The following is a 22356-nucleotide window of genomic DNA, read 5'->3' as shown; positions in this document are numbered from 1 at the left end:
AGATCTCCAGGGACCAACACACTCCTTCCAGCCATCACAGGATGCTTCTTCAGCATTAATCACAATGCTGAAGGGGTTGATACAATGATCTCTGCCACCACGGATGACTGGAGCAATGCTAAATCGCTTTGCCTGCTCTGTTGCCTTGGCAAGGCTGCCAGGAGCAGCAGCTGTGGCAATTTCTCTGTCTCCTGTCAAGGCAGGGCCTTTCAGGAAAGGGATCATTGTCCAAGATCATCTCTTGTTCTGCCTCAGCCAGGCAGCCCACTGCACTGCAGCCTCCCACCCTGCATGGGACACCACACAGGTTAAAAAAGCCTCTTTGAAACTTGTGTCTTTGTCATGTTGCTCACAGGGAGAGTAAATCCTAACCTAGAGTGAGCTGCTCCGCTCTGCCATGAGACTCTTCTGATGACAGATCTTCCACGGATAACTTGGAGAGCTCCTCGTCCCACTGGACATTCCCAACCCACCTGAATGGCTTTCTCTCCTGGGCCACCATTCACTTGAGTACTTGCCCTTCTGCAGCAAGAATGTCCAGATGAGCTGGAGGCCTGTGGTTTGCAGCCTTCTCACACATGTCCTCACCTGCAATGAATCCTGTCCTGAAATCCTCTCGCAGCAAAGCCAAAGGAACAGAAATGGAGCGGGAGCAGCAGTGCTTGGTGCACACAGCACATGGGGACTCTCAGTCTTCTGAGACAAGGTCTGAGCTGCCCCTTCCAAATCTCAACCCTTTCCTCTTGCTCTTTGGATTGCAGGCCTCTCCAGTTGTTCTTCCAGAGCCTGTCAATCACCATGACAAACTCATGTGTCACATCAGTGGCCCCAGAAGGAACATGGAGGAGTGGAATAAATACCCTCCCTGTCCCTTCCTACCTCCTTGAACAACCTTGTCTTTCTGCAACGCCCCCAGTTCCCAGGCTTCATGGAATATATTTCACGATGAGCTAAGCTCAGCCTCACACCATCCCTCCACAGCTGAGAAAGCCAAAAAGGGAAGCTGAAGAACTTAACCTCAATGAACTTGCACAGATAAAGCCACCAGCAGCCCAGGGCAAAGCCACGATGCAACTGCCTGATTCCCAGACAAAATAGTCCTCCCTGTCCACCCACGGGGACTTACTGTCAGGCTTACTGGCCTCATTTGGAAGGCAAGGAAGATCCAGAGGAAGAGATCAAGTGGGTTTCAGCCTGGTTTGCTGAGGAGGAATAGGCAAGCTGATCACGACATCAATAAGCACATCTCAAGTACACCACACTGGCAAATCCGATGTCAGAAAGCAAGCCTCCAGGACAGGAGGATCTTCAAAGCTATCAGCTAAGTGCAGCCAACAGTGGAGAAAGATTATCTGAGCTCCCGTTTGGGGAAACCCTGCACTCACAGGCTTTACTTGGGTGACAGGGATCCCAACCAGGCTCTGTAGGGCAGACACCCATGGGCCAATGGTCACCTTTAGTTCACTGCACCTCCTTCCCTTGCCCCAGGGACAGATATCTCCACGTTTTAAAAGCAAGCCAGGGCCTCGGACAAGTTCCTGAACGTTTATAAACGAACAAGAGGCATTTCCCCACAGGCTTGCAGCAAAGCCACCTTCAAACCCCCACATCGAAAAGCTTGCATCTCTCTTCCCCAAAAACTTGGCAAAGGGCAAAAAGACAGCAACTCTGGCGGGCTCCTGCGCAATGACAACTCCCCCCGGTGAGCTCGGCTAATGAAGCCCCCAGAGCCCGCAGCCGCCCGCCAGCAGTAACGACTCGCCCGAGGAAATCCCCAGCGCTCCAACAGCGCCGGCGGGCACCGAGCAAGCGGCACAGCCTGGCACGCCGCCTGCGGTGCTGAGGAGCTGGGAACACGGGCGAGCACGGGCTAAGGGAGGGGAACCGGCGGCGCCGGGCACGTTCGTCGGGGACAGCTGCGGGGATGCTCGAGCCGGGACACGCCATTTCAGCGGGGGGACGCTGCCTCTCCTCCTCCCCTGCCCACCAGGGACCCGGTGCAGGTCCCAGGGGGCTCACTACCTTGGTCTGGAGAGCAGAACACCCGCCGAGCCGCCGCGCTGCGCCGGGCGTGCCGAGAGCCGGCGGCTGGCGGTGCCAGCAGGGACACAAGCTGAGCGCCTCCAAAGCTGGGCTCTTCTGCCGGCAACGGAGGCAGCAGGGGAGGGGAGCAGCTGCTTTCAGCGACCTTTGCAGTCTGGCAATTGCTCCTCTGCCAGCACAAGATTGTGGGTTTGACTGCGCAGATCAGTCAGGAGGAGAAATCAAAGCAGTTAGGCAAGGACAGAGCCCAGCCTGACTCTGCCCTTCCACAAGGATCCCATATGTTCCCAGATGTGCTCCATGAGCCGGTAATGCTCTGGAGATGCATCACGCCACTCAGCTTTCCGGATCTTTCCCTCCTGGGGAGCCAAGAACCCGTCTGTACCGCTGCTCTGCCCTCCCAGGTATCCCAAACCATACACAGCCCTGTGTAACACCGCTGACAGCAGCACATCAGCCAAAGCTGCAGCCACCAGAACTGCCCCAGGTCCTCATTAGTGCCTGCAGACCTGGAGCACATCCCTCCTCTTGCCAGTGCTGATGTTCCCCCTCAAACTCTGGGCACCCTGGAGGATGGGGAGGACTTTGGGGAAACATATCTACACCTCTGTCCCCATCTGCTCTTCCCCAGGCAGCCACAGCTTGCCATGGGCAGGAGGTATACTCTGCCTGCTGCAGGTCCATCCCAGGAAGGCTGCTGGGTCTTGGATGGCAAGAGGGGAGGGATTTGGACATTGGTCCTGCGCCCCAGGGCACAGCAGAAAGCCAGAGCTGAGCCAATGCTCTGGGTCCCAAAGTAGCTCCCAACAGGAGACAGCTTTGCAGGGAAACTGCTGGGAGAGGAAGGCGGTGGCTTCTTGGGGTGGCAAGGACAAGTGAACTTGGCACCTAGAGACGCATGTGAGAGAGGAAGAGGAAGATCCAAGAACAGAGAGGAGTCAATGGTTGGGCTCCTCCACTGCGAGCCCACAACATCTGGCAGCTCTTGCAGCCACAGCAGCCAGTTCTGCTTTGCTCATTCCTGTACTGCTCAGCAGACAAGTACCCGAGCAAGTTTTCTCCACACTGACCTCTTGATAAGCTTTTGCCAACTCACGATCTGGTTACTGAATCACTGGGAGGACCTTACCCCAAGCTGTGAATCTGCACAGCGTGAAGAGCAGAGCAGCTGGCCCCAGCAGATGATAGATATCTACCTTCCTGCCTGTCAAGGACCTGCCATCAGCTCCAGGCAGAAATAAACCCCTCGGTTAATGAGAGTAACCGGCCATCCAGTAGCAGGGAAAAAATGCAGGTGTCCACTATGGGAATGAGGCCATTGTTTCCCTCCCTGCTGCCTTCTCAGGGTGCCTTAAAACCTTACGGAGTGGGAACAGAGCCTGTCAGCAAATGCATGAAGCTGACAGGCAGCTGCAGACAGGGCCACTCTGTGATCAGCCATGGCACATTCTCTTCATCCCTCAGGGCTAGGAAACCCCTTCAGGTTTTATTTGAAAGGCAACAGCCCCCAGTGCCATGCTGGGACTGGGGCTCCCAGACCAACCACTCTCCCAGCTGCCTTAGAGATCCATCTTCAAGCAGCACCTTTGCCTTAGAGTCCATCCCTGTGAAGATAAGGGAAAGAGACACAGAAGCAACTTTAAATGTACCAGGAGACTTTCTGGCTGACGGTGTGTGGAATAGGGGAACAGAAGCAGAAATTTCCAGGGGTTCTGTGATGCAAATGTGCCCATCCACAAGTTATCCACTGTGATAAGCAGCCAGAGCCAAGGATGAAGAGCAGTTAGTAACTTGCTCTCCCCATTGTACTCGGCTTTGTCACCTCCTCATCCCTGCAGGGTTATTATAATTCCTCACATTAGCAGAAGATGCAGGTAAAACCATCTGTCTTCGGAGCAAGCACCCAGTGGTCATTGTACAAGCCGCCAAAAAAAAAAAAAATCCCAATTACTCCATAGCGACAGAAAGTCCCAGGCATCCTTCTGCTCTGAGCCTTTGAAATGTAAAGCCGCGCTGTTTGGTATCATTTAATTTGGAGCTCAGCCTCAGACCAGCAGAGCCTCACTGAGCTTCAGGAGGAGGCAGCCATGCAAAATATACATGTGCAAAATTCAGATGTCAGTGGCCTAGAAGACAAGCCTACCCCAGGCCTCACCAGTAACTCCATTTCACGGTCTCAGCATCTCTGGCCATCCCAGTGCCAGAGGAGGCTGATCCTGTCCCAGAAGCTGTGTTGAGCCTCTGCTCCAAATCAGTACTAGTTTCTCTCTGGTACCCAGGAGAGGGGACTCCCCATCATCATCTCCCCTCTCAGGAAGGTTTGCTCCTCACTCCATTCTTCTTCGGACTACAAGACCCAGCCTAGCAGACTTGGCAGGGCAGAGGCATCCTACCTAAGGGAGAGCTTATCTCCAACAAACCCAGCAGAAATGCATCTGCTCAAGCCAGGTGTGAGCCTCTGCCTCCTCACACTCACCACAGCAATGAGGAGCCCACAAAAGGTGAATGTTGTATGGGCTGGGGATGAAGAAATGGGTTGGACTAGAGGCACCATCAGATGCTGATCCACTCTTGAGGGTAATGGGTACATTCCATTCTTACCAACACAGGGCACTGCACTAGATCCTGACAGAAATCAGCTCAGGGGTGACAGAGGACAAGCACTGGCTCATGCTCCCCAGGGAGATTGTCCCCTCTGCCCACTGTGGTCTGACAGCAGGGGAAAAAATACCTTTCCCTGCACCCAGAGGTGCCAGGTGACCCACCCAGCACAAGCCATGAAGGTGAAGAGAATTGCCATGGCTTGTTGCTCGCTTGGGATAGAGCAGGGGAAGCAGCACAGGAAGCTTGGACATCCTGCCATGCTGCAGACCTCTATCAGCTGCCTCAGGGCTGTTCTAATCTGGAGTAACCCCGTCCAGCCCCAGGCATGAGTGGTGGAGTTAGAAACTGCCAACATTTCTATTACAGGCTCTGATTTTTCCCTGGTATGGCTGAAGCACAGGCTGGAATAAGCTGCCACATTCTGGAAAAGACAAGACACAAAAGGAGTCCTGGAGCTGAGGGTTCACAGGCACTCTCCAAAAACCTGCAAGCCAATAATTAAGCATGGCTCAATCTTCCTCTTTCAAGGAGCTCACAGACCAGTCTGCAAGCTGCTCCGGAGCCCTACAACAGCTGAGGCAGGTGGATACCATGAAGATTAACCCAGTCCTGGCAAATCCAGAGGATTTCAAAGGGCCAGGATTTGGCAGTCTGTTGGGACAATCCAAGTTGTTCTGGCAATAAACAGGCAGTGGGTGTTTGCTCCTCAAAGCAGGATGGGATGTACTGGCTGTGTGTAGGACTGCACAGAACCACTGTACCTCTCCATACCCTGCACCCACTCCCCAAAGGCTGTGAGTCCCCGCAGGCCCAGGAAGAGTGATGGCCACCAGGCAACAGCACAGAGAGAGGAAAAGCACATGCTGAGCCCATTAAAGCCTCCCCAAGATGTGAGCAGCTCCACAGACCTCCACACCTGTCACAGTCATGAGGACTGGCCACTCTGAACACCTCCAGCCTGCTGCCTCTGCCCAGGGCCACCAGCACACAGAAGCATCAACTCAAACAGCATCCACGGGGCAGCAGCTGCTGCAGGCAGGCAGAACTGACAGAGTTGTGTGCGTATCTCCGTGTCAAATGAAGAGACCCCGAGGGACTTCCAGTGTGACCCTCTGCTTCTGGGCAAACAGCTGGGCTCGGCCACCTCGCTGGTGCCCCAGCCACCGGTGCAGCCCCCAAGCCGTGCCTTGCCTACGGCACACACGCTCTAGGCAGGAGAAGCAAGGACTGATTTTGTCCTTTCATCCCTGTGATCCGATCACCACCCAGCCTCGCGACTCATCCATCCATATTTTGACTTGCTGCAGAACAGAAATGTTTTCGCTCTCCTCCTCTCCCCAAAGCGTGGCCTTTCGTACCATTTTATACCTAACTGGAATTGAGAAAGCGCAAGTTAGTCATAGTCATAGCACAATGGTCCCTTTTCCGGAGGTAAAAATGCCACCGCTTTCAAGTGTATTATCTGCCTGCTCCACAGGTTTCAAAGTGGGAGCTTCACAGCCAGGGAAACTGGGCCAACAGCATTTGTTGGAAAAGAGCAATATTTCTATGAAGCTGTTTCACATTTGATCGGGTTCATTTTGCTGTTTCTTAAGCCTGGCACAGCTGGCAAGGTCTGGCTCAGAGGGCTATGGGGAAGAACCTGTCCAGACAAAACTCATTACGACTCAGGCTAAAATAATTGCAGAGAAGCAGATCAATCTCATCCTTGAATTAATTGACTAGCTGTCAAGAAGGGAAGACCCAAAGGTTCAGGACACTGTCGCTGCTGGAAAGACCTGGACACGTCTCCAATGCCTGACAAAGAAAACCTTTTGAGCTGATTGCATCCTCTGGGATTCTCTATAAATACATCTGGGGAGAGCATACGTACAGATCAAGTCGATAAAGAGTTCTGACAGAAAAGCACTGTAGTATTTCACTCTCCCTCCTTGCCCAAGGCAAACCATTTCAGTTCTTTCTCTTCCTTGGACAGCTGTATGAAATATCCCCGGCTTCTCCCATGATCATTAATCCTCGCTGCAAAGAAGAGGGGAAGCAAATCTTTTGTCTGAGAAGACTCATCTCTGTGATAATTTTGCAAGGTTGGAGGAGTCATTACAAGGCTGCTCTCCCAACTTTCCAAAGGAGCAACTCGGGAACGTAAGGTGGCTTCCTACTCCCTCCTGGGACAAAAATGCCCCCAGAAAGGACCACTGACTGACAGCCAACACTGGTCCAGGCTTTTGGCTGTCAGGCCATCAGGGATGCCCAGACAGTTTGGCATGCAAGGGAGGGCAGGCACTTCAAGTTCACTCTTCTTCCAGGAGCTGCCTTTGGAAATGTTCCTGAAAAAGGAGCTGGAATAGCACTAGGGTCACAATGCTGGATGTCACAGGAAAGCACCCACTGTGGCAGAGACCTGGGGCTGATCTGCCAGCTGGAACAGCCTCCACAGGAATGTGGTGGAGGTCCCACAGCCAGAGGCTTTCAAGATGCAATTGTGCACTAGATAACCATGCTCCCTTTCCCATGAAAGGGAACATGGTTATCTAGCACACAATTGTCTCTCTTTGCATGCCCCTTCCAACCTGGTCTGTTCCCATTTTGTGATCAATTAGAACTGGGAGGCCACAGTGGCAGGAGCCTGCATCCCACACCAGCTCCTTCCCTAGAACCAGGATTCCCCTGCCTGCTGCTAAAACAGACTCTTGCACAGAGTCAACAAAAAGTTGAAGAAAACCTGGGTGATTTCACACATGCCACAAGCTGCAGAGGCAGGGAAGGAGTCTTTGTATCTACCAAAGCTCAAAGCTGGTCAGCAAACCTTTTCTGCTCAAAGCAGCAATGCTGCCAGAGCTGCAGTTTCACACCTGCTCCCATGCAAAAGCCAAATAGCAGAGCCAAAACAGAAGCTGCAAAGTTAGCTTGCAAGAGGAAAGGTGTGTGCAGGCACAGACAGCAGAGCAGCAGGAATGGCACCAGCACAGGCTGGGAAACCAGCACACACTGACTGGTGCACACCGATGTGCCTGGCACAGGCAGCACTGAACATGAAGCACGGTCAGTGTTAATTCACCACCTGCCCACAAGGAGCAGGTGACAGCGGATGAGGAGTGGCCTGGGGCTGCCACATTCCTCTGGGGAAATGGGAAAGTGGGGATGCCTGCTGCGAGTGGCAGGAGACGTGACGCAGAGCCCCGGATCCCCATATGTTCCATTAGCCACACAGGAGGAGCGCATTCCCTGCAGACACAGGTTAAACAGACCTGTTCTGCTGCACAGGCAGCTCCAAGGGCCCCCACGGGGTTAAATGACATTGCCCACCAGACTCCCTTCCACCTGGCTCAGCCCCCAGCCTGACCTCGTGGGCATCCTGCCCTCCCCTGCCCACCCCACGCTGAAGGCGAGGTCACTCACGCTCGCAGGACTGAAACATCTTCCGATGGTTTTGTCGCTAAAAATATTTAATAACTAAAAGTCGCTGCGAGCACACGAACTGATGTGATGTGACATCCAGCTGGGGGGGTGCCAACCAGCAGTGAGTGGGTGGCCTCGCTGCAGAGAGCCACTGGAAAGCAGCTGTCAGTGCAGGGCAGCGAGAGACGAACGTGCCCGCAAAGGCACAGACACCTCGGGGTCCCTCTCCGCTTCCTGCCATTGCGTGTCACCTTTCGGAGCACCGCGGCGCTCACCCCTCACCTGCTCCTCCTCCCCAGCCCAAGATCCAGAGCTTCACTGACTCCTGGCAGAGTGCACACACCAGCCAAGGGTGTTCCCCAGCACTGCTGACCAAGCCATGCTGGTGCCTGTCCTCAACATCGACCAGGCTGGTGGACAACCAGGAATGGTCCATGAATAGTGGCCACATGTGACACGACCTACAGCCCAGCTAGGGACCATGCAAGGGCTCCCAAAACACTTTCCCTGGAGCCTGTATCCTTACTCCAAATGTCTGACAGCCCATGGCCAAGCAGCCTGTCACACTGTCAGCTCTGGTCTCGTCCCTGCTATCAACACAAGATGGAGACATCAAATCCCCTATGAATCCCTAGGATTTTTTTCCGTTATTATTTGATGTGTGAGGATCCCTTCCCAGCAGTGTCAGGTAACCTCCAGTCCTCCTGGAAACCCTACAGACCTATACCTAAGAACACATGGGCTTAAAATGAAGGTCATCCCCCCACAGCCAGGCAGCTGAGCCACCACCCCTAAGCCCAGCACCCTCCTTAAGCAAATTAATTCCCACAGTCATACTGGGGCATGGGAAAAAGGCAGGAGAAGGATCAAGGGCTCCATTTCCCAGAAAGCCACTGGCATATTCTGCAGGGTAACACATTGATGCAAAGAAGAAGAACATCAACTGGATGAGTCTTGCCAGACCCACATGAAGAGACACTGAGGGCAGCAAAGTCCCAGGTTAGTGGTGATAAGTTCTGGATAAAGGTACCCTGCTCCTCCTTCTCTCTAGAGAGATGGATATATAGTTTTGAGTGGCCCTGGCTCAGCAAGGGCTCCACCTTGGGCAGTAGTCTGCAGCCTCTGGTCCCCAGGGCTTGCAGGAGAGCAAAGGAGCTCATGAGGACAAATGAAGCTGTGGCCGAGGAACACAGGACTGAGCATCTGTTAGTAGTTCCTAGACCTCTGGAGGAAAATTCAGGCAGCACCTGATTGGCTGAAGCTGCCAGTGTGATCAGCTCTCACGCACGTGCAGACTGAAGCCTGAGATGCTCACACACGACAAGCTGGCATTTAAAAATGCTTCATGCACAGAGCCTGAAATAAATAAACTAAATCATCCAAGAGAAAGAATTTAAGTGGAAAAACATCCCAATAACTGAGCCCTTTTTGCAAATGTTTTATCAGCTCCCAACCCCAGCCTCCCAACAGCCAAGCAAAAGAATGGCCTTTAAAACACAAACCATCTGGGATGGGAACACAGCTCCACAGACCTTCATCTAAAACAGCTGGGAGAAAAGGATTTTCAACAGATCTGAGCAAAGGCAGCAGGCTCAGCAGCGTGGTCAGGAGACCCAGAGGGGAAAGATGAGCTGCAGCCTCACAAGGGTGCTGAGGCTCAGTTGCCATAAAGGACCACTTAGGCTCCCAGCTCCCCCCAGCCAGAGAGGCATCCATGTCGTGGAGCTGTTTGGGGCTCTAGGTAGGGGACAAGAGTCTGAAGGATGGGACAGTTCCTGGATAAGTCAGCCAGGGGAAACATCAGCAGCACCAGTGAGAAGGGAGGAGTGTTCACTGAGTATTTTTGTACTGAATTTAGGACCAAGTCAGACAACATGGGCAGAGGATGCGGGTGGAATGTTTGCTCTTCTGTTTATGACAAGATGAACACATGGCTTGCAGGCCCAGATAACACACACGTTAACATGCTGAAGTCCCCGCTGACAAGCTGCCCACAAGCCAAAGGCTGATCTCTGGCCAGCCGGAGATGCTAAAAAGTCCCAGGAGAGACAGCAGCCTGTACATGCCAACATGCAGCGGGTAAATAACTGACTTGAACAAGCACAGACTGCCCAGGCAAAGGCAGCCACGACAAAATATAAGGGTGGCTGCATCTGGGCCAAATCACCAGGAAGCAAAGGAGATTGGCATAATTAATGCCAACCAACACTCACTTACAGCTGTCAGATCCTGTTGGCAAACGTGATTTATTTTTGTGGGGATTGCGGGCTTGACTGATAAACAAACCCGCACTCGTGCCATTCAATCAGGCTCAGAGAAGACATAGGACTTGGCATCGTTTCCCATCTTTAATCAAGAAACTACAGCTCCATCAAAGGGCAGAAGCACGTGTCTGAAGTTGCTATTAGCTGGCTCAGATCAAACCCAGGACTGAGGGATCTGCGGCAGAGGACAAGATCTCCACCGGAGATTCATGTGCTACAGCAATACAACCACTGCTGAAATAAAGCATCTGTTTGAGCTACTGACAAGTCACAGAACTTTCTAAGTTGAAAATAGGTCCAAAAAAGAAACCAGAAATTAAGGTCAGAAAACATGGAAACATTGGAAAATACAGGAACTTTAAAAGCTTTGTGTATTTAGCTTAGCAAAGAGAGAGGCCAGAGGTGACCACATCCTAAACTGCCATAGCTGACAAGGGGAGCAAAGTTTGCTCCAAGCTAATGGTCCAAGGAATAACACATTACCCTGGCTGTAAACAGGAACAGGCCATGTCTTTCTAGCACCTTGTGGAGCTCCTTTTATAAGAAGCTAAGGTGTGGAGGAAAACGACAGCCTCTGTCAGGCAGGAGCCAACCTGATAGTCTCCCAAATCTTTCCTGGCGTCACAGAGTCCATGCCAGCCATCCTTGCCCGAGATCTGCACCGTAAAGGAATGATTCACAAGCCCATGGAAGTGGGAAACTGGTGATTACAGAGCCCAGGGGAAGTAAAAAAGCTGGGAGTTTAGCTGAAGTTGGAGGATAGCTTTACAAGACCATCTAAAGAGATAAAACCCCAGTTTTCCAAGTTAGGCAGAGTCAGAGTTTGAGGTCAATCAGCTGATGCTCTGGAGGGTGAAAGGCGGTCAGGATGATACTGGCATCCACTTCCACATTCTCTCTGGCTGAAGAGAGCACAAAACTGACCCCAAAAAACCCACAGAAAGAGGCCATGTTGAAACAGGCACTTCTAGGGCTGCAGTGGGAGACACCTGTCAACTCTGCCTTGGATGCAATTAGCCAATTCTCCAGCTGCCAGAAGAGACCAACAGCCAGGAGGTCCAAGCCCACCCATCTGGCAGTGCTCACCAGATGCCAGAATGGATGCAGAGAGATGTAGGGACACACAGCCCACCACAGAGAGCTCATTATACCTAAGAAGAAACACTCCTTGAAATGGCACGAGGTTACAGGGGAATAACCAGCTCCCAGAGCTGTCAGAAAAGGTCCCCACCAGAGAATAGCTTTCTCCTTTGCTCCTGGCAGTTGGAAGTGCCAGGTCTGACAGGCAGCTGTGTTGTGGGCCAGGAGTGCACATCCCAGGAAAGCAGGGCATACCTGCCTGGAAGCAGGGAGAAGCAACATCAGAGGTTATTATGGAGGAAATGCTTTTAAGGGACACTAAATAACCCCAGCCCACGCCTTAAATAACCCATGTCCAGAGTAATGAGCCAGCAGCCCCTCCTGGGCTCCTCAGAAGGCAATTCTAGCCAGTAAGTCGCCGCAGCCTGCCATCCCAGAGGAAGGATGGCTGCTTACCTGCCAAGGATGGCTGAAGCCATTTCCCCACAGCTCCCAAAAGCCAGGGCTGCACCAAAAGCCCCACAGAAATGCCAGCTCCTGAGCTCCCAAGAGCCAGGGGGGCTAAGATGTATGCTGCAAGGACAGCCTGGACATGAGACCTCCTGCTCCATGCCAGCTCATCTCCCTTCCACCCTTAATGAAAGGAGACTGTCACCCTACTGCTCTTTTTTAACTCTTGTTATAAATTTGTTTTTAACTTTTCCTGTCCTTCCAAAGCCGTGGCAGACTGGGAAACACAAAGTCCAGCCTGCTGAAAGCCAGCCCCACTGCACCCTCACTGCTTGGGAAACATGAGCCACAAGCATTCCTGGTAACTTCTGCACAGAATCGGCAAGACCGGAGGGAGCCACTCGTCTCATCCACATCCACCAACCCTTGGGACTAGATGTCCCCAAGTTAACCTCGGGGGATGCCGTGGGAAGGCCACTGGAGTGCCAGCTGTGGTAAGGCTTCCTTCAACTCTGCCCCAGACTTCTCCCCCGCCACCTCTTGCTGTCCTGTGCCCTCAGCTGGACCCCAAACCCTCAGCTCCTTTGCTCTACATGACTCCCTCCAGTCCCCTTCTCCTGCAATTTCTCTTCTCTATTTTTCAGCATCTCCAAAGCTTTCTCCACCCTCCCTGCCCACCCTGCAACCCTCTTCCTGCCTCCTGCAGCTCCCTCTCCATCCCCGGCTCTCCCACACCTTCTTTCTAGGACTAGGCAGCCATGTCATCCTCCCTGCACTTCAGCTAATTCCCTCTCTCCACAGGAGCCAGCGTTTCATCCCTGCCACTGAGTGTCCTTTCATGCCTCATGGCTTTTACCTTCTGAGCTCCTGAGATGGGGGAGCTGTGGGGGACCTGCTCTCGGCAGGCCTGACCCCCAGCTCTCATTAGCAGCACCCTTCCCAAAGCAGGCACACAAGAAATAAATAAATAAAGCAAATCTGTCTCGCTGCTCTCTCGGGTTGCTTAAGGGAGTTGGGCTCTGGGGGTGGGATGAAGGATGCTATTTGGAGAAGCTGTCTCCATGGCAACCCCCATTCCCACCACCGAGCGGGCACAGGTCACCTGTTTCCATGAAAGTTTCCCCCTTCCCTCCCCATCCCACCATCCCAGGAAGTGCCAGCACAGCCCCAGGGGTGCAGACAGTCCCGGCCGAGGGAGAAGCAGACACGACACAGGAGCGGCAGGGATGCCGCCGGCACGGCTGCGAACGGCCTCCCGAGTGCCCCACGCCACACTGGAGAAAGGCAGGGCATCCCCAGGGTGCAGCAGCACCCACTGCGCTCTGCCCCACCCGGCACGGCAAATCCACCTCCTCCTGCCGGTGTCCCCGCGGTCAGTGCCAGACGGGCGGGGGCCCCGCTCCGCCGCAGGACACTTGGACAGACACAGGCACCCTGAGCCACGTGCTGCTGGGACTGGGGCAGAGATCAACAGCGTCCCCTCCCTCTGCACGTGGCTCAGGGTGCTCTGTTTCCGTGTGATTTCAGTTATTGTAAATCGAAATTGACCGCTCCCATCGAACCAGGCGCTCCCAGAACAACCCGTGGTTCCCTTTTTAGCGCTAACAGCTCCATCTCTCATGCGACAGATGCACTGCCGGGACCTTTCCCCAGCTCAGGCAGCGTCAGGCCGGTGTCTCCGAGCACTCCTGCGGCCAACCTGACGCTCCCGCCCGCGCCAGCCCCTCCGTGCACGCCCGCGCGTCCGCCACAGGGCTGGCAGCACTGCCTCAGGCCCCCACAACAAAACGGGCACAGCTCCAGGAGGAGACACAGAGGATGAGCACAGGGGACTGGTTCTGCTCTCCAGAACGGGGGGAAGCAGCAGCGGTGGTGTCACCTAATGCCAGCAGTAACACATCTTCCGCCAGTAGCAGTGGGCAGCTCCCTGCGGCCGGAGCGGACAAGAGGGTCGGCAAAGAGCCCCCAGCTGAAGTTCCAGGATTGGCTCCCAGGCAGGCATCCTGCAGCACAGCGCAGGCTGGAGGGATTCACACGGTTCCCCCACAAGGCTGGGAGTTTCGCCAGGAAAAGCAAGTTTATAAATAGTGTCTTTCAACATGAACAAACGAAAGCGTCAGAACTCGACAGTCAGATTAGCCAAGGGCTGAGCACCAGCCCCTCCACAGCATCCTCCCCCACTGGGAAGGACAGTCCCTTTCCTCCATCATCCAGCTGGCCAGGACCTTCCTTGCTCTCTGGAAAGCCTGCGTCTGGAGGTGTCTGTGCCAGATGTGCTGCTTGGGAACACCCTTGCCACAGCTGCTCTGGCAGCCAGAGCAAGGCGGCAGAGCTGGCTTCAAAAAGATCACAAGAAGCAGGGATGGCCACCTGGGGCAAGGGCAAACATAGCCAACAGCAGCAGGCTGCCCAGTCAGGGCCCAAGACCCACAGATTTCAATGTATTGCTTGAAAGAAAGTTTTCATAAGCCCACAGGCCAGAAAGTTTCTAACTTCTCCTCCTGTCCCTGAAGAAGACAGCTGCCCCACCAGTGAGGCTGGCACTCAAAAGAGAAGTTCCATGGCACGAAGCATTACACCGAAGGGCACATACCTGCCAGATCCTAACAACAAGAAAGAGACTCGAGGGGAAAATCAGCTTTTATCTCTGTGTTAAGGAGAAAAGCAGCGAGTTATTAGATGAGAACTTGTTTCTCGTAAACACAAAACAGCAGAAAAAACACCCCTGTGCCTACACCGAGCGAATGGAAGGACATCCCTGCTGGGGAAACTACCTGCCAGATTGGAAAAGGAGGAGATCTTGATGGTAGTGCCCAAGGGAAGGCATCAAGACATGACACGTCAGAGCAGCCCCATCAGCTGTCAGGAAGAGAAGCCTCTGACAGCTCACTGTCACGCCACACTTGCTTACCTTGATGTAAGTGTCAAGGGCTGGGTGGACACGGTTGACTGCCAGATGGATGGACAACGGTGTAGTGAATGGGAAGGTCGCCATGACCACGTGGCTGGGAGCAGGGAAGCTGAAGATCTTAAAGCCATACTTCTGGAACCGTTTGATCTGCTCTTCTGACGGCTTCGCGTCTCCCTCGCTCAGGATGCGGCCTATGGCAAAGCGGCACTTCTCTGGAGACACCTGATTGAAGGGGACAGACAGAGTGTCAGAAGAAGAGAGAGGCTTGAAAAACTGGCCAAAACTTCAACTTGCAGAGCTCGGAGGCAGGAGATGACCATAAACCAGTAAAAGCAATGGCCCAGCAGGATCGGGCACACCAAAGCAGGTGCCCAGTCCTAAGCCAGGCTGATCCAGGCCTAAACCATCTACACTCCTCCCAGCCTAAATGCACAGCCCAGCAGGGAAGGTGCTGCTCATCTCCTTGGAGGGTAGAGAGATTTGCAGTGCAGCAGAGAGGAGCTAAACTCCACCAAGCTGCTCACGCAAACGTGTCACAGGTGACAGTCACTGCAGGAAGAGTCTCTCCTGATCCTGCACCAGACACCTCTCTATCAACAACCAGCCACTGCCATCCCCTTCTGCAGGACATTCCTGCAGCTCAGGGAGGGGGCTCAGAGATGTGATCACAGCTTGTCCAGTTTGCCTCCACCCCACCCCTGAGGAAGTCCCCTGGCAGCCATGTGCACATGCCACCAACCACCATGGGTCACCAGCACTAAGCTGGAGAGAAATTCAGAGGCTGCCAGGTCCTTTCAAAATAGGCACACTCAGTATGGCAGTTTTGGGGTGGGGAAACTGAGGCAGGTAAGACCTGCATGCAGTCACCCAGCTGTTTGTAGTAACACGAAGAGAAACATATTCACTTCTATCCTGAACCCCAACAACATACAAAACCTAAAACATGCTCTCTTTACAGATTTGAGGGTGCCTCCCATTAAGACAGGGAGTGCAGGGCTCAGCCCAGCAAGGGAGGTGCTCAAAGCCCTGCTACCAGCACAGTGATGGCCCACGGGGCTCCAGCCATCTCCACACCAAAGCTGACCCAGGCCACAGCTTTCGTCTCTAGTTTTCAACAATCCCACCACTTGAGTTCAAGCTTACCCACAGCCCTGGGCAGGAATGTAGGAGGGGGCTGGACAACCCAGCCACTTTCCCTGATATAACCTAAGGGCACAAAGGTGTCACAAAACTTCGACAGGGACAATGTGAAGCAGATAGAGGATGCACCAAGGCCAGAGTTTTACCGGTTCCCACTCCCATGCAAAGCCACAAGGGGATCTGTGCTCCCTGGTCTCATCCCTAACTTTGCTGTACTAAAGCCCACCAAAGCTTCCTCCTGCAGTGTAACCACTCTCTCCGCACTCCTTGCCCTGCCTTTCCCTTGAACACCTTTTGATGTCTCACGGCAGGACCATTCCGGACGGGGGAACACAAGCAGATGTAAACGGAAGGAAGAAAGCAGCCTGTGGAGCAGCATCCATCAGGCTGGGGACACGTCTCACGGCTCGCTCTTGCCCTCCTGCGCTGCAAGAGGGAGCTGCAGGCAGGGCTGCACCCAGCATCCATCACCGCTCCGGGCAGGAAAGGAGGCGCAGATCCACCCCAAAGACAGCCAGAGGCAGCCGAAAATGGCATCCCTGGGAAAAGAGCCAGATGAAACAAGGAGACATGGAAATCTAGATTAAATTCCTTTAAACATTCAATCTCCATTTATGTCCTGAGCAAAGACAGTTCAATCCTAGCCCTGGAGCAACGGTCGGAAGGACCGGAGCTGCTGGAGTGGGCAGGCAGCAATGCCAGGCCAGGCGTGTTTGCTTCCTCCCTGCTTTCACCTTTCCTTTTCATAACATGCAGCCCCAGACATCTTTCCAAGGTCACAACAAGGCAGATTGGCCTTCTCCCCATGGAAAGGAAAAATGAAAGATGAAAAAGAGGAAAAAGAGGAAAAAGAGGAAAAAGAGGAAAAAGATGAAAAAGAGGAATAAGAGGAAAAAGAGGAAAAAGAGGAAAAAGAGGAAAAAGAGGAAAAAGAGGAAAAAGAGGAAAAAGAGGAAAAAGAGGAAAAAGAGGAAAAAGAGGAAAAAGAGGAAAAAGAGGAAAAACTCTGCTTAAAACCAGCCTTTCCCTAACAGATTTGTCTTTTCCAGTAGGCAGGTGCTGATCAAAGCCCCAAGGATCCTGACAGAGAAGTTCTGGAAGTTATTACTTAACCTATCCATCAGCTTTGCCAACGGGAACAAAACCCATTTTTGCATTCACAGAGCATTTTGGTCTCATCCATCCAACACTTGGGCATGGGCTCGTGGCTGGGCACATGGACTCCAAACAAAAGGCCCTGGCACGTGCCCACAGCTACATGTGAGCAGGAGCTTTGCTGGAGCTGAGTACAAACCCACCCGCCACTTCCAGTGCTTGCTGAGGAGTTATTTTTGTTCCTGCCAGAGGTGGGAAAAGGAGGAAGAAGTCCTCCAGGCTGCTAAATATTAAATAGAAAGGAAAAAGAAAAAAAAAAAAAAAAAAGAAGTTGAAATTAATATTAATCTTGTCCATTAAAACACATAAAACATTGCTGGCAGGGTTTTGGCGGCAATCAGAGAGCATCCTTGTGTGAACGTTGTGGAGAGCCAGGAGTCAGCAGGCAGCCCCAGGGACGCTGGTGGCAGTGGCTGCCCTGAGGCCTGGCATGACCCCAAGGCAGCTCACATGCTCCAGGCCATGGGGCTCCCCCCAGCCCCACTCCCAGCCAAAAGCAGCATACAGCTGCTGCTTTCCAGCTCGGCATTCCCATCCTTTCTCCTAGCTAGAGTCCACCACTCTTTGACCATGAGTCCACCAGCACAGTAATTGCCACATGGCACCTGCTGGCCACCAGCTCCTTCCTGTCCCAGGAGCCATGGCTGGAGGTGGCTGTCTGGCCAGAGCTCTCCAGTGCTCCACCCACGACACCACAGGACGTAGCCAGCATGTTCTGCTGCCTGATGACAAAAGGTCTATTTTTGGAGACAAGTCAACATCCGTGGCAAGTGGCCAGCTCTGGGCGGGCCAGCTCTGCCAGAGGGTGTTTCACCGAGGTCAGGAGAGCACTGAGAATGAGGTGGAAGAGGAGGAAATCATCTCTTCCTCTCAGGGGAAAGGTAGCCTGGGTGAACAACCTCACCCTGAGGAACCGCCAAGAATGAGGAGACAGCGGTGCACACCATCTCCCAATGCCATCATGGCTCAGCGGATACGAGCACACAGGGAGCCCCACGGAACACTGGGGTGCTCTGTCTGAGCCATCACATCAGGTATGAGCACTGCAGTCTCCAGCCAAGACACCAAGCCACAGCTGGCCCTTTCTTCACCTGCCCAGAGGCAAGAGAACCATCTGCCCAAACATGTCCTCACTCCCAGCACCCTGCCTGGCCTGACCTGCCTGTTGGTGAGATGTGGATCTCTGTGGGGACCACTTCAGGAGCCACAGATCAGCCTGTGGAAGGTCCCACCAGCACCCCAGCTGCTCCAGCAGACCAGGTCTGACACTGTGTTCATGGATGGCAGGCTAGTAGGGGCTCGTGTCACTACGCAGAGCTGCAGGCACTGCTGCTATATCCTGCACAGCGCCCCGTGCCCCAGCCACCACAGTGGCTACAGAGACAAGAGGCTCAGGCCAATGTCACCTGCTCAATGTCATGAGCAAAGACAGCCGTTCCAGAGAAGGGCAAGGTACATGGGGATGCCTGCCAAGCCTTGGAGGGCAGGTTAGACTCTTGCCACAGGGAGAAACAGTAGGCTTCCAAAACTCTGGATGGCCACCAGAGACAAGGCCTTCTCCAGTCACAGAGTGAAGATGCAGCAGGTGCAGGAAGAGAAGAAAAAAAGACAAGACCTGGAAGGGGAGGCAGTTTGACCCTGCATTGACAGCCAAAATTTTCAGGGTCAGCTCAGAATTACTCCTTCCTAGCCTCAACTGGTGCTACCAGGGAAAGCATTCCCTGTGCCAGCCAAGGCAGGAGTTACCACAAATATCCTTATCAGTATCCTTATCAGGGGCCTCAGCAGTACAGGCTTTTACTAGCCCAGGCTTCGGCAAACAAAGAGCCAAGGCATAACACCCTTGATACAATGTCAGCTGAAAGGCTGCGGGGCAACCACAGGCATGTGCACATCACATCCCTGGAGTAGGACAGGACTGGGAATGGACACCGAGCCCTTCCCACAGCATTGAATGCCTGCTCTGTGGATGGAGACCACAGCAGAACAAGCAGCAGCATCAGGATTCTCAGCTCCAGGTGAGGCCCTCAACACAAGGATACAAATTAGAGGCAATGAAGTGGCCACTATGACCACATGGGCACCATGGCTTCTGCTCCAAACATGACACTTCCTCCAGACAAAAGTGTCCAAGCATGCCTAGTCAAACCCTGTCTCTGCCCAGCTCATCCTAAGGAGAGAAATCATCCTTGCCATCATCCTTCCCAGGCCAAGAAGAGGCACCACAGTGTCTTCTCTGCCTCCCGTGATACAGGTAGGTAGAGGCAAGTCAGGGCATCACAGAATACAAGGACACAATGTGACTGAGCACACCAGGCTCCTCTGTGCCACAGCCAAGCTCAGAGCTTTTCACCTCCAGTATTTTCCTGCCACTGCTCACTCCGCACTGCTCACTCTGTTTTCATGGACAACTTCACCCCTCAAAGCACGTCCAGTCCTGGGAGAACCATCTTGCAAGCAACAAAACAAGGTTTCTAAAACAGGACCAGACACCCCCAGAGCAGAAGCACTGGGTGAGAGCTGTCAGCCCAAGCACTGTGCCCTGCACCAGCCCCCAAGACACAAGCCCAAGCACACATGCACAGCTGCTGGCCACTCTTTTGTCCCTCCTCCCCACAGATTCCTCCACGGTCACAGTAGCTACAGCAGAATTACTGGGGAGCCAGGCTGTCTGCCCCAGACAAATGCCCACATGCCATTATTTGCAAATCCCAGAGTCACGCAGCACCAGCAGCCAGGTTCCACCCCCCAGCAAGTTCTGATGCACTTTTGTTTGTTCCTTGCCTTTAACTGTTCCCATGGAGTACTGGGCTCTGGCTGGCAGCCATCAGGCACCGTGCTTTCTGCTCATGTCTCAGCCCGAGGAGCATCATGGAGCAACTGTTTCATCAGAAGGAGCCCTCAGCATGCAGCACCTGAGGTTTCAGTAAGAACTCTCAGGGGATGGAAGAACTACAGGGAAGCTCAGAAACACATGAGAGCACTAGAAATGAGAGAAGGAGTATGGATGAGAACAGACCGAACTTTCGAGAAGAGACCATCTGCTTTCAACCACAGAGCTGCAAGTTCAGAAGGAGCCTTGGCTGCACTTCCAGGGAACATGCCAAGGAATGCCTCACCTTGTGGTCAGGAACACTGGCTTCTGTTCCATAACCAGGACTGCTATCCTGCTGATATACCCTGTTCAGCAGAGGCTATCAGAAGATACCTAGCTTTACTCACCCAATGCCCCTCAGTCAGGATTACGCAAAACCCTATCTGCTTTCAGGTGCTTTTCCTCACACAGGGTCCTCTGTAGATCTGGGAGACCTTGTGAACCCCAGTGCTCACCTCCAGAGGGTGAGCAGCATGCGCCTGAGACACAATTAGGGAGCATACCGAGCTGGGAGCCACGAGAGCGTGCTGGCCTTGCCCAGCACACCTTACCGTGTGAGGGTTGTCATAGTAAACGCCGATGGAGCAGAGCTTCGAGGAGATGCTGCAGCCATCCGTGAAGAGCTGCCCGGATTCTCCATACGGGCCCACCCGGAATTTGTAGGCCAGAGTCATGTTGCCGACAGGGGGGGAGCCGGCACTCACAACCACCTCGGTGAAGAGCCCCGAGTAGACGACGAAACCGAAGACGGTCAGCAGCAGCAGCACGACCAGCGCCGCGATCAGCCCCAGCAGCACCCAGTCGGTCATGATGGACACCTGGTGCGCCACGGCTCCTGAGGCACTGGCAGCAAGAGCGGAGAAGAAAAAGAAGGGCAGTCAAGCTACCACTTGGGCAAAGAACTGCTTTCTAAAGCGATTTATTTGCAGCAAAATGCACTCTCTTCCAATTCTTCTTATGTGTGAAGCTTAACAGAACAGAAATCCCCTAGAAGCCTCCTGTATATTAGTGCCACATTGCATCAGCCTGTTCCAATTGGTCACCAGGTACAAATTATATTGCTTCTGTGCCACTTGGGAACGACGTGGTTCTGAAGGGAGGACAGAGGAGCCATCATCTCCATCTCCTCAAAACTGTTCAAATCCAGTTTTGCATCCAGGAGAGACCAAAAACCACCCTGGGAGCCTGCATCATGCAACAGATAACAGATACACAGCACTGGGGCTAAGGATCAGAGAACCATAATAAAGTAATCTATCATTCATAGGTATCCAGCCCATCCTAACCAGGGCAGCCCCTTTGTCAATACAACTAGAAGCCCAGACCTTCCTGCAAAGACCCAAATCAGGACCACACCAGTTAAGATCCAAATCCAAGCACCCAGAGAGGCTCAGAGGAAGCTGAAGACCCAGCTAGAAAAAGCATTCCCAACACACTCGGGTACAATGAATTACTGGTATTCCTTTTAGATGGCTTTTTTTAAACTAAAGGAGTTTTTATAACTTCAACAAAGGCTTCCTGTTTTGTTTGGCATCTTTTCTCTTGCGCTGACTGTGGGACACAGCAGCCTGGTGAATGCCTCCTGCTTGTTTTCACCCACCAAGTGCAATCACTCTGGGGAGTTGCAGCCCAAACCATTTCAGAAGAGTTGTTTGTGTTTTATGCTCCCTTGAAACACAGCTCTGATCCCACAGGGAGTGGTTGCGATGCTCCCCTGGGACCTTCACAGAAGATAGGTTTGGAAGTGAGCGTTGAAGTAAACAATCCATCTTTACCTCTGTGTGTTATAAACACACTTTGTCCACAAAGTGTCGTTCACCGAGGCTGCTGCTTGCTCACTCGGCTTTACAAGAGAAAAGCCACATCCTGGTAGGAAGCACAAGCAGCTCCGCTCTGCTTGAGCCCAGTAAGCAGATACATGGCAAATCCAAACCCTGCTGAGCCCAAACTGGGGCCACGCTCCTGGGCCAAGCACCATCTCACACCATGACCACACTCACCTGAAAAACCAGCTCAGCTCAGAAATGCTTCAAGACATCTGATCCACAGGGGTGCAGGATCTGTGGCGCTGCAGCAGGAAAAAATAAGTATCATTGCTTCCTCTCAAACTCACGGGACCAAAAGCAAAACATCTGCGGCAGAGCAGCCGAAAGGTGTCCGGTCACCTCGGACCTGCTCCCCAAAGGAGGGGTGTCCCGAGGAGAGCCTCCTCCTGCAGGACCACACAGGCCAAGATTTCTCCCCAAAACTCTGCGGCTGAATGCACGGGCACCAAGAAACGTGGAAATGGCAAAGGAACGGTGAAAGAGGATGATGTCCTGCCTCTGCTGGTGGGTCCCAGCCCGGCCGTCCCCGGGGACACCTGAGCCGCACCCGGAGCTGCTCCCGGGTACCCCGGCAGCAGAGAGCTCCCGGAGGAATACACCCGCTCCCGC

At 53.3% G+C, this 22356-nt stretch overlaps 1 protein-coding gene across 3 annotated transcripts in view; it reads right to left on the bottom strand.

Annotated features, from left to right (window-relative positions):
• Positions 1-22356, bottom strand: part of TEX264 (testis expressed 264, ER-phagy receptor) — a 52466-nt gene that overhangs the window by 16391 nt on the left and 13719 nt on the right. For all 3 annotated transcript variants that reach the window (XM_040076654.2, XM_040076652.2, XM_040076653.2), the window contains 3 exons: positions 21922-21989; positions 20473-20764; positions 14752-14973 (listed from right to left, as the gene is read on the bottom strand). In XM_040076654.2, coding sequence (XP_039932588.1) covers positions 14752-14973; positions 20473-20730 — 480 coding nt within the window. In that variant the 5' untranslated portion in view covers positions 20731-20764; positions 21922-21989. The remainder of the gene's footprint in view (positions 1-14751; positions 14974-20472; positions 20765-21921; positions 21990-22356) is intronic.

This window comes from Hirundo rustica, chromosome 12 (assembly GCF_015227805.2).
Source record: "Hirundo rustica isolate bHirRus1 chromosome 12, bHirRus1.pri.v3, whole genome shotgun sequence".
NCBI classification, from domain to species: Eukaryota; Metazoa; Chordata; class Aves; order Passeriformes; family Hirundinidae; genus Hirundo; species Hirundo rustica.
The sequence above is the reverse complement of the archived record's forward strand: the minus strand, read 5'-3'. Positions and strand labels throughout refer to the sequence as shown.